General features: G+C 47.5%; 2 protein-coding genes across 3 annotated transcripts in view; one reads left to right on the top strand and one right to left on the bottom strand.

The window, feature by feature from the left end:
* The window catches only part of KLHDC4 (kelch domain containing 4), a 29701-nt gene extending 14419 nt beyond the window's left edge, over positions 1–15282 (top strand). Inside the window, exons 7-12 of one of the 2 annotated variants that reach the window (XM_026107943.2) lie at positions 642–801; positions 8120–8201; positions 10287–10495; positions 11848–12250; positions 13788–13898; positions 14690–15282. In XM_026107943.2, the coding sequence (XP_025963728.2) occupies positions 642–801; positions 8120–8201; positions 10287–10495; positions 11848–12250; positions 13788–13898; positions 14690–14865 (1141 nt within the window). In that variant the 3' untranslated portion in view covers positions 14866–15282. Of the gene's footprint in view, positions 1–641; positions 802–8119; positions 8202–10283; positions 10496–11847; positions 12251–13787; positions 13899–14689 lie in introns of both variants that reach the window. The other variant, XM_026107942.2, reaches the window with a different exon arrangement.
* A 6445-nt stretch (positions 15283–21727) lies between these two features.
* JPH3 (junctophilin 3) overlaps positions 21728–27636 on the bottom strand; it is a 51374-nt gene continuing 45465 nt past the window's right edge. The window contains exon 5 of the mRNA XM_026107938.2: positions 21728–23819. Coding sequence (XP_025963723.1) covers positions 23739–23819 — 81 coding nt within the window. The 3' untranslated portion in view covers positions 21728–23738. The remainder of the gene's footprint in view (positions 23820–27636) is intronic.

Genomic DNA, 27636 nt, shown 5'->3' with positions numbered 1-27636 from the left:
CCTTCTCTTCTTAGAAGCGTCTCTCCCGATAGGCAGTTAGGTACCATGGGAGGTCACAGCTACACTGTCCTGGGAGCTGGAGCAGGGCTGAGCTACGTGTTTTCTCAGAGGTGCTAGGCAGCATAACTGCAGTCCCTGGGAGCACAGTACAGGTTTCAAAGCCTGCCCTAGAGCTGGCTGTGTACTTGGAGTTTAGCCTGTGCAGAGCTTTCTGTATGTAAGTTGGCTAATTGAAAGAGAGCATGGGTGTGGGTTTTTTGTTTTTTTGTTTTTTTTTTCCTTAGACAGACATAGCCCTAATCTATTTTGATCTTTTGTGTTCTGGTTTAAATTGCCTGGAACTGTGTTTCCTGGAGAGAGTTGGTGAAACTTCTGTTGTAGTAAGGAATAACATAGATTAAAAAAAAAAAATGTTTTAAAGCAGCTTTGTCAAATGCATATTGTTGTACCACAATGGTAACCTTCACCCCAGCAAAGCTTAGACTGCACATTGCTATGGCTACAGAGGCAGAAAGGCCATCAATGCAAGGAGTTCAATAGTGTTGCACCATTTCCTGGTGCTGTTCCTGAAGTGATGTTTTATCCTGTCCTAAATGGCAGCCATTGTAAAAAGCCGTGGTGTGCCAATTTGCTCTCCCTAGAGATTACATCTATTACAACGATGTGTACGCCTTCAACCTGGATTCCTTCACTTGGAGCAAGCTGGCTCCTTCTGGGATTGGGCCTGCTCCAAGATCTGGATGTCAAATGGCTACCACTCCTGAGGGCAGCGTAATCATCTACGGGGGCTACTCCAAGCAGGTGGGTGGTAAGCTAATGTGGTCTTTCCTGGATGCCAAACAGAACAGTTGATGTGAAGAAAAACTAAAGGGGATGGTCTTGACCTGTGCTGGTTGTGGGGTCCTGTGTTTTGGCTGCTCGGAGAGGCCAAAGTGCTTAGAGTTTGGGAAAGTAAAATTGAAATCTCTGCTCTGCTACTTCCATGTGCCCGGTTATGCAAACCTTGTCTCCAGTGCAGGGTCTGACGATCTCATCACATAACTGCCTGCTGCTCTGACTGACAATGTAATAGTTTCTGCGTGTCAGGCAGCTGCCAGATGTCCAGAAAACAATGGTAACCGAAGTGCCCTTTCCACACTAGCCTGTGGATGCGCCAGCTTGAAGCGACTGCAGAACTGTGCCCTTGGATTGTTCCTGCGCGGGAGGGCTCAGGCTGCTGCGAGCCCGTATTACTACCAGAAGAGGCATCTTGCCCTCTGATTATCCCTTTGTGCTGACCCAAATGTTCATGCAATTGTGTGGTGATTGAGGAGCTGATCTTGGTTAAATGAATTAAAATTCAATGGTTAAAATGAATATTGGTTTAAAATGGGTTAAAAGAAATAATTTCCCTGCTAATCTAGTCTGACATAAGGAGGTGACATCATGGAGGCAGGAATGAGCAACTGTGATGACAACAGTGATGGTTATTGCCAGCTTAAAGCATTCTCAGAAATTACTGGGCCACATTCCAGCACTTGCAGCTTAAAAGCAGCAGTTGCCAGAAATCTTGCATTTTCTTGCATCACTGAAAGGGTTAAGGAAGCAGCACCGGTTAGCAAACTCAATAAGCGGAAGATGACTTTTGATGAGCACCAGGCTTCCTCTGCTCTGCTTCTTGCTTTTTTAGTCATGGTAATTTATACTGGATAGCCCTTTAGACCATATGTCCTCATTGACCAAGTATCCCTGTCTCCATGCTGGGAGGGAGGAAGTAAATATTTCATTGAGCAAAAGGCTCCTGCAAAAGCTTTTAATGTTGCGAATGCAGACAGAAGACCCAGATCCTGCTGCTACTGTCTCAGTGGAGAGGCATTGCTTCCAGCAGCGTGTCACTGGGGGAGGAGGACGCGTTGTTCTTCTGATCTGAATAAATGAACAAAGAAGAAAAGGAGGGAAAGGAGAGAGAAGATTGTCTATATATTTAGAAGCATTTGTGCCTCCTCACGGCCTGCGCTGAGGGCTCTGCTCCTCAGATGTACATTTGCTTAAACAGCAGCAACAATACAGAGGATTTTCTACCTGAATGGGCTTTGTCCTGCTCCTCACTCTGTCCTGCTCCCTCGCTCCTGAGAATAGGAGAAGGCTGCATGCTAGATGTGGATGTCTCATGCTGCAGAAAGCACCTGGCTTTCAGGTGCACACTGTGGCCTGTGGAAATATAAAAGCTGGTGCATGTTTGCAGTTGGTTCTATTCCGCTTAAGCAAGGTGCGCTCTTCTGCACTGCTCTGGGTTGCTTTGAGGTAATAGAAGTAGAAGGGACAGGAGAATGCAAGAGTGCCCTCAGCCTTTTGCTGTGACAAACAAGCCCTCAGCCTTTCTGCAGCGCACAGAGCAAGGCTGAGAGCTGGGTGCAGTTCCTCTCCAGCTCCAAACAGCTTTTAGATGAAAATAGCCACTCCCGTTCTGGACTCTCAGGCCCAGGCCTGATGTTTTGGCAGTTATGAATTTACTCCCTTTGTACTGTGGAGAGCTGAGTCTGCTACTTTCCGATGTGCCGTTCCCAGCCAAGGCTTTGCAGCACAAGTGCATTTTCAGGCAGGAGTGGTGCATCTCAGCTGCACACTGACCAAAGCACTGGACAGAATTTTCTGTGCAGCTTGCTTGAGATGCATCGGTGACAAATTGTTAGTATGGTCCTGAAAATTCATTCAGCAAGATTTAGGTCCTCTAGGAAAAGTACAGTTTCATTAATGTGTGGTTATTTAATTCTCTTTGTCTCTCTGCTTATGGGTGATTATGGAGCTGAGCTTTTTAGTTTATAAACTTGTGTACAGCCCACAGAGGCATTGGTGGGGTACTCTAGGGAGAAATAACAGGTAGAAGGTAGAGGGAAACAAAAATGGAGTTGGGCAGGTGCAGTGAAAGACCTGCTCCTTGTCTTAACACTCATCTGCCTCTCTAATGGAGACATCTTTGGGCTCTACCATATGTAACCAGGCAGGTGTCCAAGCAAAGCACCATTCAGCACGTCATGTGGAGACTTCTCTTGCAATGAGAGGCAACACTAAGTTGCATGTGCTGTAAAAAGGGTGCAGATTTGCATGGAGGCCTCCTGAAGCCAGACCTGATCCGTGCTGGCATGCACTGAGTGCATGTGGCGTGAATTGGTCTGGAGAGAAGAAGGGTGGAAAGCATAATTGCTGCTCTGTGTTAGTATCGGGGCATGATGTGGCCATCACGTTGCGGGAGGAGTGGCAGGACTGCTTTCCTGCAATGGGCTGTTCTGTTGCGTTACATCCTGTGGTCTCCTTAGCCTTTGTAGATAGGCTTTGAAGTACAGTACCCGAATAGCTGTGCCCTGTGGTATAGTGCACGCTGTCTAGGGGAAAAGGAGATGTAAGCCCAGGAGATTCATCGTTATGGGTGGGATTCTAGGCATCTTTGTACCAGGCTGGCTGCTAGCGCTCCATAAAGCCTGAGCAGCAATATCGGCTTGCAGCCAGAGATGTTTCCTGGTCAAGTGATCCATCTTCCTGTCTTCAGTCTAATCAGCAGGCACTGTGAGCTGGGAAGGCAGGAGAGAGGGAGGAGGCTTTGTCTGTGCTTTGGTTTGCGGCAATCGCATGCAGAACTGAGTGTGGAGGGTCACATTCAGTAATGTCTGTTAGTCCATGTTGCTAAATTCCCCTGCATCTGACCTGAAGATGGTTGTTTCAGTCCAAGGGCGCAGCTGAGTTGCTTTTGTAATCCTAAGGGAAGCCTGAATTGACAGAGCCTCTTTCGTGGCTGAATGGAGGCAGAAGGGATCAAGTGACTTGTCTAAGGCCCTCCAGGAGTCTGGACAGAGCCAGGGCAAGAGCCCTGGTACCCGGACGTGCATTTGCCTGCGCCAGCCGCTAGACCTTGCTGACTTAGGATGGAGAAATTCGGGTGGTGAGCAGCCAGGGTGTAAATGGTGAAAAAGTAAATCTGAGCTTTACAATCCGGAGTGTGACTAACATGAGATGTTGGTGCACAACTAAACAATAACATGCCAGATATTTTAAAGTGTGTGTGTCCCTGTGTTCATCCGTTTCATGTTCAGCCTAGAAATGATAACGGTAACTTCTGCTGTCCTCTGCAGAAGGGGATGTTGTTGGCTCTGCCTAAATGTCCCGCAGGAGCCTGCGGGGAGCTCAGACTTGCTCTCCTGCTGATCTTAAACATGTCCTCGCCCATTACTCATGCTGGGGATGGGGCTCGCTGCAGCAAGCTGCATTTTCGGCTGTATGAAGCAATGAGACCTCTCCATTGCTAGGCAACGTGAGCGCGCTGCGCCTGACTGGAGCGCCGAATGCAGCGGGGAGCTGTTGGAGGCTGACGCTGCTCTACCTTGCAGGTGGACGCAGGCTGCAAGGCAGGGGAGGGCCAGCACTACATGTGTATGAGGCTTTTGGATGCCAAAGTAAGCTAGCATGTATTTCTTAGCAGCGAGTTTTCCAACACTGAAGGAGATTTTGCTAGAAAATTGCTTGTGGCAGGGCTGTAGTTTTTGCCTGAATTGCAGGGTCGTGCAGGAAAGGTTTGCTCTGCAATTCTACCTGCCAAGAGCTTCTGTTAATTTGATATATTTGGCCATTGTTGATCTCTCTCTCTCTCTTTTTTTTTTTTTTTTTTTTTTTTTTTTTTTTTTTTTTAAAGCATGCTTAGCAGTTATAAGTGGGGAATCATGGCAGTCCCGTTCCTCCCCATGCCTCGGTTTCCTTGCCATTTGAAAAGTGATAAAACATGTCTGTTGCTCTCTGTCACTGGGGCTAGAGTTTTTTAGTTAATATCTGCAAAACTCCTCTAACTTGCTAATTCACCTGTATGTGCAAACCATAGACTGTGGATGTCCAAGCGAGTTTTCAGCTTGAAAGCAAACATCTGGAACCTCAAGGCAAGAAGGATGGGTGGGGAACGGGAGCCCCTCGCGATGGATGGAGCGATTTGCTTGGGGCAGCTAGGTGTGCTGGGTGCGGGAGGATTGCTCTCTGCTCTCCAGCAGCAGTGCACTGCTTGCTGGCGGAGTGTCTGCTTTTGAGCCAGAGTGAGCTGGAGAAAACAAGCATCTCTTCAACAACAAATAACTAACTCCCACTCCACCTCATCGGGGTTTTCTCAGCCCAAGAAGCTTTGTCATGTTGCATATGCAGTGTATTTACTACAGGGAGCTGTGTGGTTTTCAGGAGAAAAATAATGCAGTTATTTCTCACAGCTTGTATCATACTGAAGCCGGCAGCGCTCTCGGTATATGTTATTTCCTCCCCCTTCATGCACACAGTGCTCATCTTGCTGTGCTTGACAGTTGTGCTTCTGCACCTTCACCCTGTGTGTCCTCTATACGTATGTATATGTGCTGGATCTAGCGTCTAAGGACAAGCAGGAACCCACCTGGGACGGGGGAGGAAGCAAACATCATTTGCTGTATGGTGAGCAGGCAGGCACTTTGCCATCACTGAGGTGCCTTCAAAGCTATAAAGGAGGTGCAAAGCCCCCTGCCCTTCCCTCCCTCCCTCTCTTCTCTGCATCCATCCCTGACAGCCGTTTACTTGGGTGGGACTTGAAAGGGTCTTTGAGGTGAGGGACCGACTAAAAAGGCTGCTGTAGCTCAGTCATGCCCAGCTTGCAGCTTGCTGGTGACTTCTGCTACTCTGGATGTGTGACAGGGACAGCAAGGCCTGACATTGCCAGAATGTGTTACTTGCTCTGTAAGGTGACTCACAGTCCCTTGAACTTGTAGGCTGCTGCTATGGATGCCAGTATACATGCACCACCAGCGTATGTAACTGGTGTACATGGTACCTAGAGCACCTTTCCTTGATGGCAGTGTTTCTTTCCCTTCTTGTCCTGGCGACCCTCTCCCAGGGATCTGTTCAAAGCAGGGAGCTCCTGGCCCTCAGGCTGTGACGTCTCCAACACCAGAGGTCCTCGAGCTGTGCCTCAGAACCTCTCACCAGTGCAGAAACTTGTCTTGCTTGTTTTTCATCTGCTGGAAAGCTGGCAGTGGCTGAAGGAGTCATCATGGTATATCCCCTTCTTCAGAAGATAAGACTGTCACTGATGTTTGTTCCTGCGGGTCTGCTGTCCCTGGTGTGCCTGAGGTTCGGTTGCTCAGGGACCGTAGGTAGAATAATGCAGTTGTTGTCCTCTCTGAAGTGGTAGCATGGAAGGGGATTTCTCCATCATAGACATCGTGTCTTGCAGAGCGTATGTCTTTGGTGTGATAACGGGGAGGCACAGGTGCATGTGGGGAGCAAGAAGACAAACAAAAAATTCCCCAACACAGCCCTAAGGGCAGACCCCAATCCTTGAGTAAGCAAAAGCTTCCCTTCTGCTGCACTGAGAGCAGAGTTCTCCTCTTTCCTCCAGTGCTTCATTGCCAGCTTTCCCTGGGCCTTTTCAGCATCATCCAGGTTACAGCCTTGTTGTGCCATGCCCCCAAAGCATTTTATTTCCCTTTCCTCTCCGCCTTTCTCTTTCCTAAGAGTTGAATATTGGGCCCTGCAATAACAGCACAATGCAGCACAACCTGCAGCAGCAGAACCTGTCAGCTGCAAGGTGCTGGGTTGGGTACGGCTGTGCAGCAGGACCAGGCCGTCACTGTGGTGGGGTGCTCCCAGGCGTGCTGGAGCCCTGCTCCTTCCTGCACGCTGGTCTTGCCCCCAGCTTCTGCTGGGATCCACTGCCTGCGTCCTGGCTGCTGTTACACAGCATCGCAATGCCATTGCCCCCAGGAGGATGGGAAATACGCGGAAGTAGGAGCTCTGCATGAAGGATGGGTGGATAATGACATTATTAAAAGACCTCCTACGGTGGTGTTGCATAGTGCTGCTTTCATATGCTGCATGTTGCTATGAGCACTGGAGTACAGGGGCTTACAGTGAAAGGAGCAGAGGAAAATCGCGTTTAAAATGATGCATTTAATTAGCTCAGCTGAGGCTTGATCCTGCCCTTGCTGGTGTCTTGCTGTTGCCTGTAGTAGGGGTGGAAATGGGGCTTCTGTTCTGTTTCTGTTCAGCAGAGAAAGCTACTGCTTAAGGCTTCTTGGGACCTTGAATGCTAAAAGACAGGCTGTGGTGTCGAGAGGGAGCACTGTCACCTCTGCTCTTGTAGTGGGATGGAAATGGGGAGGTGGCAGGGGCTGAAAGTGTGTGCTAAGCACAGATCTGTAATTAAGCTTGGGCCTTGCAAGAGATCTGTAATTAAGCTTGGGCCCTGCAAGTGATACCGCACAGACGCTCTGAGCTTCTGCTCGGCGTTTGAGGGCAGAATCCCAGAGGGCCTCGCAAGCCCTATGGGAAGTTGTCATGGGCCACTTTTGTGGAGCAGGTATCTGCTCTAATCACAGGTAGAGGAGTCAAGGCACAGATGTTGCATGTCTCCTTTGGGAGCACCTGATACGCTCTGTGGCACAGCAAAAGGCAGAAACTTGGGTCTCCTGTTTCCTTGGTGCTACCTGTCCTTCCTTCCTTCCCTAAAAAAAAAATCAGTTTTTCCCCTGTGACAATTTTCTTCTCTTCCCTGGATGCCAAAATTCCTGCCCTTAAACTGCATCCTGCAGTTTTCGTATGGCTCCGAGTCCCATGGTATGTGTCGCACCCCAACAAGCACTGAGTGGAGGGAGGCTCTGGAGTGTCACGGGCAGAAGTTAATTATGGTTTGTTACGCGTTTCCCACTGCTCTCTTGTAGGATGGGGCTGAGCCAGGCGTGCTTGAAGGTCATGAGACAGCAGCCTCCAACTGTCCGTTCTGGCTTGTTCCCTTCCCTCCTGGGGCATTTGGGTTGCTCAGTAACTCCTGTACTGCTCAGCACAGGATGTATCCCTGGTTCGAACGCTGCGATTGAGAGCTGCCTGATGCTCCAGAGCAGCAGCGTGGCGATCTGTGTGCTTTCTCCTTTTCCCCGGGAGGCAGTTACTGTGCTGGCTTTTTCATCATGGGAATGTACAGATTCAGGCTGTGATTGGGCTAATCCGTGGGGTGGTGAGTTAAGAATGGTACATACCACCATCCCGATGTGGGTGACTTCCCAAGCCCTGAAGGGCCTGGCCCCCCCTGCATTTTGATCCACTGAAGCTGTTTCACTGAGCATCCCTGTCTTTGCCTTCTCCGCAGAGAATTAAGAAAGATGTTGACAAGGGCACGCTGCATACAGATATGTTCCTGCTGAAGACTGAAGGCTCAGGCAAGGAGGAAGGTAGGCTACCAGCATCGGAGCTAGGAGGGCTGCGCTGGAGGTGATGCTGCAGGACTGTGAATACAAGTTCCCTCTCTGCTTTGGTTAACAGCCCAAAAAACCCAAAACCTAGAACAAGTCTTCCCTAGTAGTGAAAAGCACTATGTCCTGGAGTTTGCTTTGGGGCTAAGCATAGCACATGAATTGATTTAAATATTTCTTCTTTCCCAGGAGTAGTTAAGTGCATTTGCGCACCATGACTCTAAATTAGAAAGGGGAGCTAGGGTGATGAAAAAGGCAGTTGCAGAGGGATAATAGAGGAATTTTGTCTTCCTTTTTGGTTATGTGTACTAGAGAAGGAAGACAGGCCTTTCCCCATCACGTATGCAGGCAGAAGGTGTGTTCACCACTGTGCTCTGTAAAAGGAAACGAGGGAAAAAGGTGCTTTTGTCTGCAGTAGACTGTAGACCTCAAAACTGTTCTGTCCCCTTCTCCCTGTGCATTTTGCTGTCCTGAAAAGATTGAGGCTGGGTCTCCCTTGCTGAGCAAAGCTTGCTGGTTAGCTGAAGCCTGTAGGGAGAGTCATGGTTTTCAGCTCCAGGGGACTTGATTTTAGAGCTGAGGTAGATGGTGGCTCTGACACAGTGAAACAGCTGGGGGAATGGAGCTGGTTTAGAAACTTCTGTGAGAAACTTCTCCAGTGCTGCTTGAGGAAGGTTGGGTGTACTTTTTGTTGGAGAATCACTCCTAGCTCACAGCATTGTCTATGCTGATGCTTCCCTGTTGATCCTGGGATAGATTGAGATGGAGTGGAGGATTTCCAGGCTCCTTGCAAATCTGTGTGAGAAGCCCTGGCCTGCTCAGGCAGCTTCAGAAAAACTACAGGAAATGGTGTTTAGAAGGTTTTTGGTGTTTGTGTGGGAGGAAATCAAAGCAACGTTTTAAAATTCCTCTTCTCTGGGAAATTTTGATTGTTGCTATTCTATTTCACAACAAAAAATCTTTGGGATTGCAGAATTTCCCACACTGTGGAAATTCCTGTTCCTGACAAGCTCTGTTTGGTAGAGATCAGTCATTCTTAGACTCTAATAGACAAGGCTGGGAAGTGACCTCATGAGGTTAGGTAATGCAGGGAAATTATCAACAGCGGGGTTTTTTTGTTTGTCTTTCTCCATGTGTGATTGTCCCCAGAAATAGGAATTCCACCATCTCTTTCCATAAGAAAGAATTGTAGTCTGTCCTTTGCTCAGGGAATGGGGCAATCTTCTTTGAGCTCAATTTCTAAAATGTTAAAATTGTGACTGATGTCTTTAGACCTGACAGTACTGAAGAGGGAATTGGGAAGGAGGGTTGGTCACATATATTGCCTGGATTCCAGAGCCTACTTGCGTTAAGTCCTTTTTATAGTTTATCTTGTTGAAATTACAGTTCTTCAGAAGCGTGCAGTTCCTAGCCAGTGCATATGCTTCTCCCAACCTGCATTTTAGGGCTTTGCTCTAAATCCACAGTAGAAGGGTCTGGAGCAAAAGTAGAGGGCTTCAGAGAGGGCACAAACCTTCTCCCACCATTAAGTACTCCTCCTAAGTGTGATTGGGCCGCCTTACTATGGGTTTTGTGCTTATCCTTGATGTTAAGGCAATGGTGCAACTTGGCAGATCAGATGTTCTCTAGAAGGGACCTGTGGAGGGAACTGGTGTGGGGTGGGCCCCATTGGTGTAGCCAGGGTACCTTTCCTTGGTACTCTAAGGCTATAATTAGTCCTGTTGTGAACTCTACCTTCCTGTGAAGGTGCCTACACCTTTTAAGAGGCCCCTCTTCCTCCAGAAAGCACTCCTTGAAGATAGCTCTCTGCATTTGCTTTTATTGAAGACACAACTGGTTTCTACAGGTAGAGGGATGTGCAGCTTAGCTGAGTGGTTGAAGTGGAAATGCAAGTGATTCTATTAATGTTATTGTTGAATGTGCACTGTGCAGTTCTGAGAGTGTCCAAAATGGGTTGCTGAGATACTTGGAAAGATTTCTGGAGAACTGAAGGGCCCTGGAAGATTTGAAAATGATCAAGTTTCCCCTTTGCTGATGCTCATGTTTCCTTTTATCCATTAGCAGACAAGTGGGCATGGAGTCGGCTCAACCCCTCTGGAGTGAAACCTACTCCCAGGTCTGGCTTCTCTGTGGCGATCAGTCCCAATAACCGCTCCCTTCTGTTTGGAGGTGTGCATGATGAGGAAGAGGAAGAGAGCATTGAAGGGGACTTCTTCAATGATATTTATTTCTACGATATGGGGAAAAACCGCTGGTTTCCTGGACAGCTTAAGGTCATGTTTTGAATATAATGCAAATGTCTTCAGTTCATCCCCCTTGGTTGTCTGAAACACCTCCTTTTTCTGGGCCCTTTTGGGTCCCGTGCAACTTTCCTGCAGTGGGCTTCTCCAGGAGCAAGTCTGTATCTCCAGTAACTCAGGGTATCCCAGAAGCTGAGCCACCAGGTGTGGTTGCTGCTTTGGTCTGTGACCAGCTAATTGTGGAGAGGGGAAAAGGCTATAGGCGTCAAGGTGGGAATGTGCAACTGTAGTGGACTTTCGCTTCCAGACCAACCGTGTTCTCTAGCTTTATGCTGCCATGTCCCATTCCCACAATTTGATGTGGACTCTGACCCTTCTGGGGAGAAAGGAAGCCTCTTAGCCCTGGTAGTTGTGCACAGAGTGCGAATGGTTTAGGAGGTAAAGCCCCCTCACCTTCCCAGGCTCAGGCTTCATGCATCCTGTTGTGTAATACAAAACGAAGCAAGGCAGCATGAAAACATAGTTACGGTGTTTTACTGGAGGCCAGCTCCAGGTCAGATATGTAAGCTTGACGTGAGCTAGTTAAGTAGAAGCTACTGTGAAAAGATCTTGTGTTGCACTGGGATCAGGAAAACTCTCTGCTTTTCCTCTTGTAGATGAGCTGCTAGAAGAGATGAAATATTAACTCTTGGCTCATAAGAACTTCAGAAATATGACCCTCAGATCTTTGTCTTTGTTTGAACTGCTCTCAAGTAGGAAGTGAGGTGCACATGACCTGGTTGAACTTCCTTCTTTCCACCTCCATTGTTTCTGGCTTTGTTCTCAAAGAGTAGAAGTCAATCACATAATAACAGGCAAACATCCACTCAGGTGTTTGCTTCTGGCTTCCTAGCCAACTGTTTTCCAGCCCTTTCATACAGTACTTTGAAGACCTGGAGTGCTTCCTGGTAAAGCACTGTAATTTAGCACCCAGCAATTGTTTTGATTTCACAAAATGGTGGGTTATTTTCTTTTGCTCCTGTCACAGGCTAGTGGACTGAGAGTGCATGCGTGTGTGTGCATGCTCGCATGCATGTGTGCATGCCTGCAAGACAGAACAAAAGAGCTGTTTTCCTTCTCTCCAGCCCATGTTGCCATTAGCAGAGGCAACAGCTTCCCACCACAGGTTCTCCCTGGGTTTCACTGCCCTTTGTTTTATGGCTGGTAGAAGTTCATGCTTTGTGGGAGCTTGCACCTATCACCTGAGACTTACAATCCTAGTGAAAAATAATTAAATTCTCCCACCTCCCTCCCAGTAGCATCCATAGCATTGTTAGCTGCTGTACATGTTGTTAGCTGCACACAGTCACACCCAGTCTCACGTTGTTCCCTTCTCCTATTAACAGGGACCAAAGTCGGAGAAGAGGAAACGAAGACGTGGCAGACAAGCTGAGGCAGAGGGGACAGGAGATGAGATGGAGAAGCAACTTCCACAAGGCCCGGTGGAGATAGTCAAAGAGGTGGTGGCAGAAGATGGGACTGTCATGACAATCAAGCAGGTCATCTCTGGGCCTGCAGAAGAGAGAGAGAGGTCTGAATCGGAGGAGGAGGAGGAAGAAGATGGAGCCTTGGGTCAACAAGTGGAACCATGTCCACGTTCGAATGCCATGCTGGCTGTGAAGCATGGGGTTCTCTATGTGTATGGGGGAATGTTTGAGGTGGGCGATCGCCAGTTCACTCTCAGTGACCTCTACAGCATCGACCTGCACAAAATGGAAGAATGGAAAGTTTTAGTGGAGATGGATCCAAGTAAGTTCTGGTGGTGGGCTCTCTGTGTGCCTCTAACATAGTGTCCACCAGGATATGGCTTCCAGCAGTCCTGTATTTTAGAAACAACCTAGGGAAGTTGCTCTAAGGGTGACAATGAGCCATTGAATAGTGGTGCTTTCTTCACAGATACTCCCAAGCTTCTTTCTGTCATATATGGTATCTTATGGTCACCGTCACTGCAGAAGCCTGTCTGGTCCAGGGCTTTGCTGTAAGTGTAGGTGTGAGCTCTGGTCTGTTTGCTTTGAAAACCAAGACACGTAAACAGGGTTTTCGTTTGTTCCCTGGTGGCAGGATATAGCCTGGGAAGTCCTGCTGTGCCACGCTCTTGTCCACTCAGCAGAGGAAAGGGATGTGTGCTCTTGCCAGTTCACTCCTGCCCAGGGCGGTGAGGGTCCAGGTACCGCAGAGCATGCAGGCCTTAGCCAGAGACTAACAGAAGCCTTGGGAGAGACTGCGTAGTGAGCAAAGTGCAGGGGAAATGCAGAGGTGTGATAAATGCTGACATTCCAAATCTCTGAACAGTTCTTGGACAGCTGCCAGCACAGGATCTAGAAAATCTTCTCTGCCTCCTGCCTGTGCCTGAAGGCTCACTGTAAGGGGCAGAATAGGAGAGAGAAAACACAATGCTCTCTGGACTTGGAAGTTGAAGATCCAGGATCTGACAAAGCATCTTAGCGAAATATCAAGGAATAGCCTCTTTCCTGAGTGATAATCTCTGCCTTGGTAGACTAAGCAATACTGGGCTGTCAAAGCCTGCTGTCGGCTGTGTGTGTAGGGAAAGAGCACTTTCTGATCGCTCCATGGAGGTTGCTGCTGTGCTTGCCCCAGAGCTTTCTTCATGTGACTGGTACAGTCAGACTAGGGGAGTCTGTCTCTGCACACAGTGGCAGCAGGCAGTTAAATAAGAAACATGTCACAGCTGCTTCAAGCACTGTAAAAATAGCTCTGTGAATGAGGTCTGTGGTGTAAACAGGTTGCAGTGGGGTTCATAGGTGCAGTGAGCTGGCAGTACTCAGAATGGAAAAGCCATAAATGATTCTTTATTGTAGGTTTGTCTGTGTGTCCCCCTTCTGCCCTCCCCTCCTAATGATCTTAATGCCTGAGTGCCTTTATAAATTTTTCATATTCCCATCTGCCTGGCTCTAGACTGCCTAGGTGCTGTTACTGCCATTTCACAAGTGATAATGCAATTTGCTGTGGTCACCCAAGGAGCCTGTAGTGAAGATGAGGTCTGAACTGCTTGGACTTGTTTTCAGTCCTTGCGGATTTACATTGAACCTACAAACCAGTCACTTGCCACCACTGTGCCCAAAGGGGAGTGAACCTTGGCCACTTCCACGTCACAGATGAGGAAATTGAGGCTGTTTGAAGTTAGGTAATATTTTGAATCCATGATGGAAGTCAGTGGCAGAAACCAGGAGTTTAATGAGAGAGAACATCCCTCCATGACAGTTCTGGGTGTAGGAGTGGGAAACAGTTTGTTATTTATTTCTTTTATCTGTTTTTCTCATCACAGAAGCACAAGAATGGTTGGAGGAGTCAGAATCAGATGAAGAGGATGATACGGAAGGTGCAGAGGGAGGGGAAGAAGAGGAGAGCTCTGAAGAGGAGAGCGAAGATGAGGAAGGTAATGATCAAGACTTTTTTTTTTTTTTACTACTAATATAAAGTGGTTTTTGGTATAGTACCTGCTCGTTTGGCTGTTAGCCCAGAAGGCCTCATTGGCTTGCCTTTAAATTTAACATGGTTTCAGAATTTGGGAATCCCATCTGCATTGAATTAGCAACACAAGCCAGCTTATTTTAACAGTGACTTGAGCTCACTGTGATTTTTTTCAGTATACAAAGGCAGCAGAATTTGGATAGTGTGGTAGTGTTTTTACTAATATCAATCTATGGCAGGCCTCACGTGAAAGAGGAATTTGTTCATTATTGTCTGTAGGAGAAGAATCCTGTGCAAAGGCTTTAAGTAGCTTACCAGCAGTCATCCAAATGCATCCTTATTTGTGATTAGAAATTTGCTTGCCCCTGTGATTAAAGCACTGCTTCCCATTCAGGGGTGCAGCATGGCAAAATTGAGGTTGACTGTCACAGCAATGTGTGACCTCTGCATAGATAGGATGAGAGACATTTTTCAAGCTGGGATCAAGGAAGGTTTTTTTTCCCTTTTTCCTTTTATTTTGAAAAGGCGGTTAGATGGCAGCCAGCTGAGATTTTTTTCAGCAGGAAAAAAGTTGTAATAGTACACTATTCTCAGGACACCGGGGAAGTTTCCTTGGCCACTGATAGGTTTTTAAGCTATTACATTTAAACATATTAGCTGAAGAGTAGTCTCGGCCGGGCTGACACATGGGAGAGCAGCTTGCCTTCATTAGCTGCTTGTGACCTCTCTTTCTGTCTCCTTTCCGTTGTGTACTAGGAGAAGAGCAGCACCCATCTGTTCAGGCTGATGAGAAACAAGCAGACTATCTGTCCAGGACGGAGCAGTACTGGATTAAACTAGCCCGTAGCAACATGGGCCCGGACGCCAAGGAGAAGAAGGTGGTGAAAGTTGCACATGCCATGGCAAAGACATTCTATGAAGATTCAGTCTAGATGTTGGGGATGTTCTGTGTGAGTGCAGAAACATGCTGGGAGCACTGGTTAGCCGCACTGAACCAAGCAGCTGAGCCTGATGTGCCACCAGCAGGCTCTCTGGTACTCTGGCTCTCGCCTGCTCCATACGAGTGCCTCTGGGCTGACCAGTGTCATATGCCTACTTGGTTAATGCACTGAATATGCTATTAATCCCCTAGAGGTTGTGGGAGGGTCTAGGAGAACATGATGGCTGTCCAAGCGCTTGTTCTGTTGAGGCTTGAGCGTACAATACTGTCATTTTGTTTCAAAAGTTGTTTTGAGTCGGTGAAGACAAACTGCACATTGGAATGGTTTCCTAATACCAAATTCCCCACCCTGACTGGGGCCAGAACTTGTCTCCAAGGGTTTCTATAATAAACTTCTTTGGTTACATCATCTTGGTTTTTCTCTGTGAATCCCATCTGAGGTTTTCTTTCTCCTTCGCTCCTGATGCGGAACAGGAGTCACGACCCCTCTGTCAAATATGCAGGCAGTGGTTGTAAGATGCACCAGCAGCTCTGAGATGTCGCTGCACTGCCTGGAGAAACCTGGGGATCCTTACGAAAGGATCCCCACATCTTGTCTGTGTGAGAGCTACTGTAACCCCTGATGCATACACCAGTAGAAGTTTCTTCCTTTTTAGCATTAGATGTAGGAGGTTTTCCCTTTGTTGTGGAGGCCTCCAGTTCAATTTGTCATGTGTTGGCCAAGAAAGCAGTAGTCCTACAAATGAACCCTTTATTACTGGCGGAATGTCCTGCCTTGAGACCTGATGATGTGCTGAGGTCAGGAGGGGCGGGTCTGACACTCTCAAAGGATGTTTTGCCCCTGCTCCATGACACAGCCACTCTCCTCAAGGCATCGCTTTCTTTGCAGCAGAGTGTTGCTGTAGCCCGTAGGGACAGCAGATGGGATACAAGCATGTCTGTTGCAGCAAATGAGTGATGACTTGAGTTGACACCAGAAGGCACTGGCTGTCCTTGTGCAGAGAAATCGAGGGTGCCATGGGTATTGTTTTGGCAGGGACTTCATGAGGGAACTAGCTCTCAGGAGAGCAGTGCTAGGTTCTGCAAGGCTAATTAGAATGTAATAAAGATTAAATAGAGCAGGCTGCCCATGCGATTTAATTGTCAAGATAAAAACATGTTTGATAAGGTTTCTTGCATGCAGAATAACAGGGAGAGGTGAAAACAAAGCATTTGCTGATAACTTAGGAAGGAATCTGCAGTGCTTGCTTGGCTAACAGCATTTGTTGCCTTGTCTTGTCACCTGGGTTAGTTTACAGTGCTTGATCTCATTGACATTTGATCCTTTGTGTGTGTGTATGATATCTGTGGCTTTCTAAGAACAACTTTGAGGAATCCGTCACTGAGTTGCTGACTTTTTTTTTTAGATGTTTGAAAATAGTGGTTTTAAAATCACAGCATCTGTGCACAGGGCTCCCTTCCAAAGGCCCAACCGGAGAGGGGAACATGGGCTTTTTTGCCAAATCTGCTTTATCATTTTTTGCTTTTCTGCTTATTTGAAATACAGATACACACACTGAAAGATTTTTTTTTTTTTTTTCCCCCCCAAAGCTGAAACCTGGTTGCAACAGTGCCAAGAATGAAGGATTGTTTTGAACAGTGCTGCAGCTGCAGGAAAATATTCTCTCCCCTCCAGTAGAGAGAGAGTTGGAAAAGGGAACCAAATGCATCAGATGAGCTGGAAGGTATGCAGTGATAGTGTGAGGTTTTTCCTTTTATTTTTTCATCAAGGGCTCTGGAACGTAGTTCTAGTTGTGTTTTGTGCCAGGCTAAGTGTGATTCCAGAAGGCACGGACTGGAAGTGACATGGTTCCAAGGAACCCGTGAGTCAGGATGGGCCAACTGTCCCGCTCCTGCAAGCAGCGTAGCTGTGTTGCACGGCCGCCCGCAGGGCACGCGCTGCCTGCCTTGCCGAGCTGGGCACGCGAGGCTTTGGGGCTGGGTTGCAGAGGACTTTCCATTGCTCTGCTGCGAGATGGGGCCGAACGGGGTGCGCAGCTGGGTTATAGGGTGGGTCGGGTTAGCTGGGCTCGGCAGCACCCGCTGCTTCGGTTCTGCTGTAGCTGGGGTTTTGGATGAGCCAGCAGAGGCTGCCGTTGGTCATACTGCCTGGTTCAAGAGGCGCCAATTGCTTAGGTTGGCTGAGGTTGCATGATGGGAGCATGCTGCCATGGCAAACTGTCCTGGCCTCAAAACTGAGGCTTAATTGTCAGCTCTGACAAAACAAGGCTTAGCACTGTAATTGGAACAGCCTGCGTGGGGACTGAAACCCACACAGCGTCCGGTCTCACTAGAGCATTTGCAGCTATTGGACTTGAGGCAGAAATTAATTTTGGTGCATCTACAGCCACCGTTTGGCAGAAGAAACAAAACAACTGCAGCCCTCCCTCTGAGCCGTACAGCCAGCAACAGCTGGAGCATCTGTCTGGATACTGGGGCCCGTCTCTTGCTGCTCTAACTGTGGAAGCCTTGGAAGCTGTCACGTGTTGATTGTGTAAATGAAGCCTCTAAGAAAAGGTAAATGTTCTCTGTGGCAGAAAACCAGATGAGGAGACCTGATTATTACTATTTTAAGCACTTGTGGCTGCAGAGGAGGTCAGAGTGTGAGGGGCTCTGCCCTGATCTTAGGAAATGCAAGCTGTATTACGCTGATATCAAACCATAGTGGTGCCTGGCTCTTCTGAGAAGTGGCTGAATGTCCACTAAAGCCTATTCAGTGATGTCGAATCAGATCTATAGTAGTTTTTCTTGTGTTAGGTCCAAAAGTACCTTAAAGAGGAAGGTAGGTATTTTGCAGGCAGATACACATAGGTGAAGTGATTTGCCCAAAATAATACTCAAGGGTAGGGTTAGGGCTAGAACTCAGTGGAAAGCTAGGAAGCAGAAGCTCCAGCAGTGTCTGTCATAAGAATAGTTATTCTTCTGTCTGAGATGAGCACAGAAAAGCTTGTGCTTTTTTAATATATGAACACCCAGATAAAATTCAGTTATTCCTTTGGCTTCCATCAGGCCATCGCTTTTGCCCATCTCTTTGCAAAGGGTTAAATGTGTGTAAACATTTATATAGTGTAAAGAGTTCTCAATTTATTCTTATACCTGGAAATAGCCAAGCTGTTGTTCTTTTTTTTGTTTCTGCTAAAAGATAGAAAAGGTTGACGGTAACTTTTTTACTCACTCTGAGGAAAATATATTTAGTAATTCCTTTTCTTTCAGGCCACACATGCACACTGTAATTGCACTGTAAATAACACGCTAAAATTGCATGTTCTATCATGTTTACATGTAGTGCTAGGAAGCAAAGAAGAATAGAAGAGTGCCAGCTGAAACACATTTTCAGGGGGCCACACAAGAAAAGACTACAGCAGAAGGTTAGTGGTTTCACATCTACCTCAAGCTTAACTTGTAACCCGTGGGATTGTTTCTCCCCCACATCTGTGTTTTTGTTGTAATGTGACTGGGGTGTGGAAGCAATGCTTCTGCTGCTATGGAGTTTATCAGAGAGCAAGCAGGGTAATTGGGTTGACCAAGAGATAAATGCGCTTTGTGGTTGGAAAGACCAGTCCCAGCATCTTTCCTTGGGATATTGCTAAAAGTGATGACTTAGCAGTCATGCTGAGTTGCTGGTCTCCTCCCAGCGAGGCCTACCTGCTCTGGTGGCTTATGGAGATAAACTAATCCCAGATTCTTCTGCTGGCAAATCACTTGTTTGTCAGGCTTCTCGTGCTCTGCATGCGCTGGACTGATCTCGTCCTTGCTCATTCCTTTTGGGGTGAATCTGGATCCATTTACCATTTGTAAGCTTTGGTAAAACTTCTACTTTCTTGATGCTGCAGTATCATTGGCGGCACAGTCAATACTGTGTAACCTTGAGCAGACTGTGCCTATCAGTGAGATAGGCTAAGGACACGTGCATTCATACAAAAGCAGGCCTTGGAGGGATGGGGAATGGGAATGGGAGCATATCGAATGCTTTAGCTTCTGCTGGGAAACAGCTGTTGGCCCGACAGCTGCAGCGTCCTCCATCCCTAACCCATAATGACTTAATGGTATAGACGAGCAGCAAGGGAGCTTTCAGGCATGTTCCCCCCCGAGCAGCCTGGCGAGCAGCACTCCTGCCGCTTGCATGGTAGTGCTCCCAGCTTTCCCCTGCAACAAGAGCACAACACCTGATACCAAAAATACCAAAATGCAGCTGCTGCTGAGGAGGGGTGCAGCTGCTGTTACACAGGGAGGAAGGAATGGGATTTTGGTGTTCTTGCCATGTTGAAACAAGTGAGTCTGTAAGAGGCCCTGAGTCTTGCTAGCCTATTGGTGTTGTTAATACTGTACCCAAACAGGGGATAAAAGTAAACAGGCAGATGACAAGGATTGTGACTCTGTTAGATAGCAGTGTAGTTGAGTGTATAACACCTGCGCATTAATACGAACCTCTCTTATGCTTATCTTTCATTAGTCCATTCGAAACCTCCCAGTGGGGTAGGAGTGTACAACTCACCACAGCATGTCCGAGCCATCCATCCACCAACAACCGTTGGGCAACGCTTAGCAGTTCTCAACATCTATAAAGTTCCCTCTGTCGTCACGGTGTGTGACCTTGGAGATGCCGCAGGTGAAGGGACACAGCTCATGCTCTAAGTCATGTATTTAGACCTTTGGGCACTGTTTGCTAACCAAAGGGGAGGTTTGTTGTCCCTTGAAGTTCCCTGGCTTGGTATGGTAGTGAGATGGTTATGCAAACCCTGCAAAAACAGGCTGGTGATGCTGCTGAAGCTAAGTGCTTTTGCTGGTGGGTTAATATTAGGCAGAACAGACCAATAAAAGGAATGCAGGAGGCTGAAATGCCTCTGAGGGAAGTGTCGTCTTGGCGGGTCTGCTATTCAAAAGCATATGTCCCATGCTTACCACACTTGGCGTTGTCTCCAGCAATGGTTCAAACCTTGGGTGTGGAGCTCGTCACGTTGCCTTGCCTTGAAAATCAGTAATAGGCAACAACACAAACGATGCAGTTCATTTAGGGCCTGTATGAGGGGTCGACCAAGTTCCCTGTATGAGGAAAAACCTGCCACCACATCAAGAATCTTCAAGGCCCTTCTTCCATGTGAGCAATTTACTCGCAGCAAAAATGTGCAGCATGGGCAGGATGCAGTTTGTCCTCTGTGCTGTTCTGCTTTAGCACAAATCGCTGGAGCCAACCTCAGCCTAAGACAATTTTAAAAACTTCCCGCTTTTATGTCCTCCCTTAAATTGCCAGAACCTGTCAGGCCATGTGGTTAGTCCTTGGGTTTCAATAAACGCCTTCATCTTCAATATGGCATTATTTTGCTGCCGTTTCTCCCCTTCTCCCCACCCCCAACATTGCAGTCTGATCTTTTTTTTTAGCAGCACTGAGGCTTCGTAACTCCCTGCAAAGTAAATGAATGCTGCAAGAGCTCAGCTTTGAAAGATCAGGCTTTGGGCTGAGAGAGGTCCAATGCTCTCGGAGGATCCAGGTCTCGGTTGCAAGCAAGCCAGACACCAGACGGGCTGGTGAGAAGCTGACCTGGGGCAAGCAGGTGCAGAATTTCTTATTCCTTTCTTCATGCCTTCCTGAAAGATGCAGTGTCAGACCAGGCCATTGCTCACGCAGGTGAGGCCTGCCAGGAGGGTCTGCGCATCCCTGGGGAGGGGGACACAGCCTTTTCCGCAGGCTCCTGCATTTTACTGCGATGGCGTGAGAGCCAGCTCAGGTGGGCTGGTTCCTTGAGCTCCAACTCCTTGTATTTAAGGTGCTGTATGTTCCACTGTACGAACATCAAGATACCACCACAGCCGAAGAAGTTTGATATAAACCTTCAGCTGTTCACGTGCATTCTGTCTGGGTGGACACAAAACAGCAGGTATGGACAATTTACATAGATTTATGTGGCATGGTGACAGACATTTTAATGTGCCCTAGGTAAATATGCAGGAATCCAGGCCTCATAAGGAAAAGAAAATATACTGAATTACCTCTCTCTGTGGGCTACTTCTCAAGAATATTTCTGGCCTTGAGCAGATGTGAAAAGCCTAGAACTAAGACAAATTGCTCAGCTCATCATGATTAATAAAGGAATCGTTATTTTTAAACACAGGGTTTGGGAACCAATTAATACTGGTCTCCAGCTATCTTTCATACTGAATAAACCTCAGCTTGCCTGAGGTTTTGTCCAGTGAAACCAAGAGATGAAAAATCTGAAGTGCATTAAATGTGCTCTGTCTGTACATACAATTGCTGGCACATGGGCGAGAGCAAGTAATAACTCATCGGTCACCAGTGTGAAAAAGCTAGTCATGAAATCACTAGTACTTTTATTGGATAATGATAGGCATTTTTGTGCTGTTTTATACATATCTAAATATCGTACTGTGTTTGCACGCAACTACTTTAACCTGCTCCTGGTGGGACCTTGTGTCATGCACTTAGCTGGAAGGTACAAAAAAAGTTCTCAAGAGTCTTTACAAAGAGTTGCAACCAGAATTACAAAACACATGTGGCAGCATGGATGAGTTCCTAGGGCTGCACTTACAATATGTCATTATTTGGTTCATTTCAGGTATGCAGCAACCATTCAAGAGTTAAAAAGAGGACTAGGGACCAAAAAAGAAAAAACAGAAAAAATGAAGAGGTACCAAAATGACAGACAGCTCCTGAAATGAAAAGTTCCTGGAGTCTCACTGCCTTCAGTGTCATTTACCCTATCCACCCATAGCCCTCTGCCTGCAAAGAGACAGAAAGGAAAGGAGGAAGAAAAACTGCAAGAGGGAGTGAGAAAGACCATGTAAGGAAAAGAACTGAATTTAACTGGCACATGCTCTAATCTTTCGTTTATTTCTGGTTAAAAATATAGCAATCCAGTGCAATGTAATAAGAAATCTGCTGAAAAGGTAGCAGAGAAACAGCTAAAACAGAAGCAAAGCAAAGCTGAGTCCACAAGTCAGGGCTGCACCCAACAACTCTGTATGTGAAATGTTGAGGAGGATCCCCCCCGCCGCCCCAGTATACCTGTGTAGGGGCTACATCCCACCCTCGGGCTGCTGCCGCACGCGCACCACCTCCTGTTGAACGGGGCTGCAGTGGGTAGAGCTGAGGGCGGAGGTTGGTCCCTGGAGGTACCAAATCCCAAACAAGTAGTAACTGTTTGAACTGTACCTGGTGGTGGGGGGTCACCGGCAAAGCCCACCTCCGAGGCAGGGAGGGATTGCACGCCTGGTCCCGGGCCACAGGGAGGGGAGGAAACAGTACAGTCGTTTTCGAAATGCAACAGGACATCAGCCATTTCCAAGCAATTGAGCTAAGACCACGCTCTTGTGATTGGGACCATAACAGCTCAGAACAGGGATACGGCATCTTTAATGAGTATGCATATTATCAGTGGGGACAGGGGAGGGGAGAAAATCAAGGCAGGCATATTACAAAGATGGTATAAACAAACAAATTAAGTGACATAGAAAAAAAAGAAAAGAATACATCCTTAGAGGCTGCCATTGCCAATGATGTTTGTTTTTTTGTTTTTGTTTTTGTTTTTTTTACAGGGACATGTCAGAAGCTGGAATATACATCCTGCATTACAAAGTGCAAAATACTACATGCTCAGAGCCCAAGCATGATGTCTGAAACAGTCCACAGCAAGATGTAAGAGACAAACCCACCACCCTCTCCCTCCTGTCTGGGACATGCTCCAGTGCTCCTCCCCAGATGCCTTTTAAAAACAGTTTAATTTAATTTAATTTGAGTTTATTGTATTTTATTTTAGATGGATTAGAATTGAGCCCTCTCGCCCCAGTCCCTCCCCACCAAACAGCTCCCTGGCGTCTCAGTGCACACACGTGTTTGGGATGGGATGCTTGACTCTTTAGGTAACACTGCTCTTCATGTGTTGGAGAATGCAGCAGTATGACCAGTGGGTACTTAATTCATGTCACTGAGGATGCTTGCATATGTTTGAGGGAGGACCTGGGTACAAATTTTTACCCAGAAAGAATTGGCTGTGGACGCAAAGGGCACCTGGTGTTTTTTCAGCCTCGCCATGTCGGGGAGCAGCTTGGGGAGGAAGAATGAAGGCAGGAGGGTGGTGGGGCCACAGCTCACACCTTGTGTTCCCTAGTCCCCCCTGCCCCCAATGAACTTAGCAAAATGCCAATCGCTTCTTTGTTTTGAAACCAGGTAAGAAAATGGGGCTTGTTCCCCTTCTCCCATCTTTTACATCTAGGCGGGATTCATGCCGTCCCTGTGCTCCTTCTCTCCTCCTCCTCACCACAACTTTTCTCCATTTGTGAAGGGAGAAGGGAATAAAAGTACCGGTTGCTTGATCTTACTTTTCTCTCCCATTTACTTTATCATTAAAGCTGTTGTGGATTTCCCTGGGAAACTCAGCCTGGAGCATCCCAGGACCCGTAGTTGAAACAAAATCTCCCCATGATCCCCTCATCTAGTCTCCCTTTTGGGTTCATTGCTGTCGTTATTATATTCTTGGGGGTGAGGGGAAGGGAAATGAGGTTTTATTTTGTTGGGATCCCTTCTCATCCTTTCCAGTGTTGGGGGGGCAGAGTGTTGATAGCATTTTGCCATGCCACACAGCATAGTGTTATACAAGCAAAGAATTTTGGCTAAAATCCAAAAAACATTACCCAGGAAAAAAGGCAAACTGTGAGTGAGACTCGATCATTTGTTGTTCTTCTGTGAAAAGACTTGGAAATTGTCGTAGGACAGTTCGAGTTATGATTTTCCCTTTTTGTTGTTGTTGTTGTTTGGTTTTTTCCCCCATTCATACATGTAACTGTTATTTTTGCAAACAAGACAGTCTTGAATTAGATGAAAAAGTTAATAAACAAAATGGCGACTCCAATATTTAGTAAGATCACCATGACTACCAGAATGGGAGCCGAGCCCTGGAAGAGAAAGAGAAGGAGAGAAGTTATGAGACGTGCTGAAAGTCTGTGGCTGACTGTTGCACAGGGGTCGGAGCTGCGCTGGGTCTGCGATGTGGCAGTGCAGGGAGGTCCGCAGGCAAGCAGACCCCAAGCGGCAGATTTACACCTTCCAGCCGAGGATCCCAATCATCTGGTAATTGTTACCGAATTTTTGCATGCTGCTGCCTTTGGGAGGTAGGTGTGAATACAGATCTCCCCCTTACAGATGAGCAAAGAGCAGAAGCAGGGACTAAACCCAGATCTATTGCCTCCATCACTGTGTCCATGAGCAGGTCACCCCTAGGCCCAGCCGCCTTTTGCCTAAGCACAGAGCCCTGCTAAGGCAGCTGGCCGGTTCAGCGAAGGCAGACAAAATCCCTGTCATTTCTCTTTTGCAAACAGAAATGAAATGGTTCTGCCAGGGGCTCCTTCGCTCCCTCCCCACCCTGACTCATAGCTTGATGCACACTCGGGGCTCCTGGGAGCCCTGGTAGCACAGTCCCTCTACACTGCTGGAATGAGAGCAAAGCTGTTGAACTGTTTTTTAGTGATTTTGACAGTTACTTTCTGTTCATTTTCCTCAATAGACATGTATACCAGCAAGTATTGGGGTATGCTCTGTTTGCTGTGATGCATTAGCACAAATGGCATGCAAGTCCCAGTGTGAGCTCCAGACCCAGCAGACAGACAGCAAGGTTGCCCGGAGAGATGTGCGCACACTGGATCCATCTATTAAGACAGCAGGTGGGCATGGATTCCCCTGTATCATGTACAGAGGAAATCTGGCCTTAAAAGAGTAACCGGAATTGGTTGCTTACCCGAGGTGGTCAACTAAAAGGGGAAAAAAGATTGTATTGGATCATACAGTAGTTTGGAGATGGTTTGGAGGAGTTTTCAAAGGACATTTCCCAGTAAACACAATCACTTGCTCATGTGTCCTGGTAACAGCAAAAGGCCAGCATATGGTGGTCTGCATTAGGGCAGTGTTTTGGGAAAGCTCTAATAATCCTTTCTGAGGTTCAGGTGGACCAAATTAAGCTCTTGAGGACTATGTGAAAAACGTTCCACCGACGTGTCAGTGTAGGAACACCTGGCTGCAGCTGGGTTTCTAGGGTGGGATTATCTCACTGAACATTATATATTTTCTCATGAGCCAGTTGTCTAAACTCCCATTGCAGGTCAAGGAAACAGGAGTGGCTCTGCTGGCCTGTATCAGATGACCACGTTAGCCTGGATTAAGCACACCCCAGAAGTGTCTGTTACTTTCCACTGACCATAAAGGCAGTCTGGACAACTGGCTCTGGTTGACATGTCTTACACTGTTTTCAGTTAGTCCATATTCCCCTTAATGCTGTTGCCTTGTGTTGAACCCGGTTAGGATGTGGCTGTTGGACCCCATTAGCATCCCAGGAATGTTGGGAAGAGACCACTCGGCATCGGGACTGCAGGCAACCCTACAACCGATCTTCATCCAGAACCACAGTCAGAAAATACCCACCCTGCCTCCCAGTCCCTGCCATCGCAGGCCATCAAACGTTTGCTGTCCTAAAGTGTTAACGTGGCTCGCATCAGGGCAAGCGAGTGTGTGTGCAGGTAGGTGGTAGCTATTTCTCGGAGTAGCTGGTATCCTCATCTATTCTTGCTGCAGCTGAGCTGTGCCAGCTTTAATTGCCCAGAATGGTACAAGCACTTTCCTTTACGTCTCGCTCCTGTCCCTGTTACAACGCGCCTTTGCCTGTTCCGGCTGGCATAAGGCAGGGGTGGCTGCCCTTTCCGAGCAGGTCCTTGCACCATACCGCAGAGCTGCCGGAAAAAAGCTCCTTGCTGGACAGAGAGCGTCTCTTTTCTGAGCAGGCTGATTCAGTTCACATTTGGGAGTGGGTGGGAGAGAGGATGCTCGAGCTCGCTGGAAAGGCATGTTTGTCGCTTAGCAACAGGGTCAGAGGAAGCCAACCAAAAGGAAGGATTGCAGAGACTCTCCTGGCAGCCAGGTATCCATGCTTGACTGCGTCGAGCAAATCTCTCCGCGTGCACCACGCAAACCCTTTCAAAGGCAGAAACTGCCCCCCTGTTGCCGCTCCTCCCCCCGGCCTTGCTGCTGCCAGGCCCTGCGATGTGGTGTGTTATTTACTTTTTGGTGGTTTAGCTTCATTTCAAAAGATTACCGGGTTTCACGATTTTCAGCTCATGTTAATATAATAACAGATTGCAGGTGATTATCACTGTCATTGTTTCTGTTGGCAGGGCACCACAGAGACACAAAATGCATTCAGCTTCCTCCACCTCACAGCCAGGGGAGGACTTAACTGCTCTCTATCACGCTCGTATTTAGCCTTGGTCCACTTGCAGCTTCATTTCTGCTGCCAAAGCAGCAGCAACCATTTCTGCCCTTGCTCTGCTCACACCACTAGATCATTTCAATAACATGCAGGAGGCAAACTTATATACCAACCAATGTGAGCCTGTGATACCCTTTGGAGGCTGCTTTCTCATCCCATAAAAGAAGGTTTAGAGCAGGACTGTCTGTCTCTTAATTCCCTGGCCTGTCTGTCCTCACAAACACAGATGCTTTGGGATGGACCTGCTGGTCGGACTGAGATCTCAATCCTTTGGCACCTGTGTGCAGGGGACGGTGATGGGATGGTCCAGGGAAGGCACATGCCCTTCATTTATACACCAGTACTTCAAAGTTATATCCTCATCTGAAATGTGAGGGGAGCCAGCAACCTGACCAGCATGCACATACCCACTTGCTTCAGCTGCAGCTGGGTTCCCATGCACCAAAGTTTTGCTCGGCAACCTGGGTCTGCACCTATTTGCATCTTGCACCTCTCCCTGTTCAGTGTAGAGCCAGGAGAAGATGCTTGCTGTGCCCGTACATATGTCGGGTCCTCTGCATTTGCCAGGAATGCATCCCCTGAAATATGATGACTTGGGAGGGGAGGGTTCTTTACAAGCTGAATAGCTAAAATCCAACTGTCTGACAGCCTACAAATTCTGCATCCTTTTTGCAGTCTCCTCGTTCTAACACCCTCTTCCTTGTGCTGACTCCAACAAGGACTCTCCATGCAGCAACGTTAGCTACTGATATTCCCCCCTGGGGAGACACCGGCATATCTTAGCAGGGGGCTGGAGGCCTGGCTGTGACAGCTGATCTGATAAGCAGCTTTGTAATTCTGAAGCTTCTGTTTTAGCTCCAATTACGAATCCTGCTGCACTTCTAAATGCTTCTTATGTCTGGCTTATTTCTAACTAGTAAGATCTTTGTGCCTTAACTTCTGCTCAGAGTAAATGCATGTCCTTCTCCTTCCCTTTGATGGCACGACTGTCCTGGGATATGTGTCATCTGCTTCTAAGAAGCGATTCCTGCTCAGTGGCCAGTCAGAAGATGAATCACTTCTGGTTTCGTGCTGTGGAAGGGATGTTTTCCAGAGCCCAGCCTGGCAGTAGGTCAGTGAACTCCCATTGACTCTAGCTATATCCAGCATTTTAGAGCTAGTAGCTAATACTTTTACAACTCTGTACACCACAGTCTGGACCTCTAGAAGGACCCACCCATATTTAAAAATAAGCGAAATAGCCCTTGATTTGCAGCCTTGCATATTGCTCTAGTAGTTCAGTGGTGCTTTATCTCATCTTTGCATTACTTGACCTTTAAAGAGAAGCCCAGGGAAAACTGAGGCCAGCAGTATCTCAGACTCGGGGGCACTAGAAAGCCAGAGGTTGAGCTGGTTTTCTGAACTTGGGGTTTGTGTGTCACAGATAGCAAGCAGCTTGCAAAGCTTTTTTTTTTTTT

The sequence above is a fragment of the Dromaius novaehollandiae genome, chromosome 13, assembly GCF_036370855.1.
Source record: "Dromaius novaehollandiae isolate bDroNov1 chromosome 13, bDroNov1.hap1, whole genome shotgun sequence".
NCBI classification, from domain to species: Eukaryota; Metazoa; Chordata; class Aves; order Casuariiformes; family Dromaiidae; genus Dromaius; species Dromaius novaehollandiae.
The sequence above is the reverse complement of the archived record's forward strand: the minus strand, read 5'-3'. Positions and strand labels throughout refer to the sequence as shown.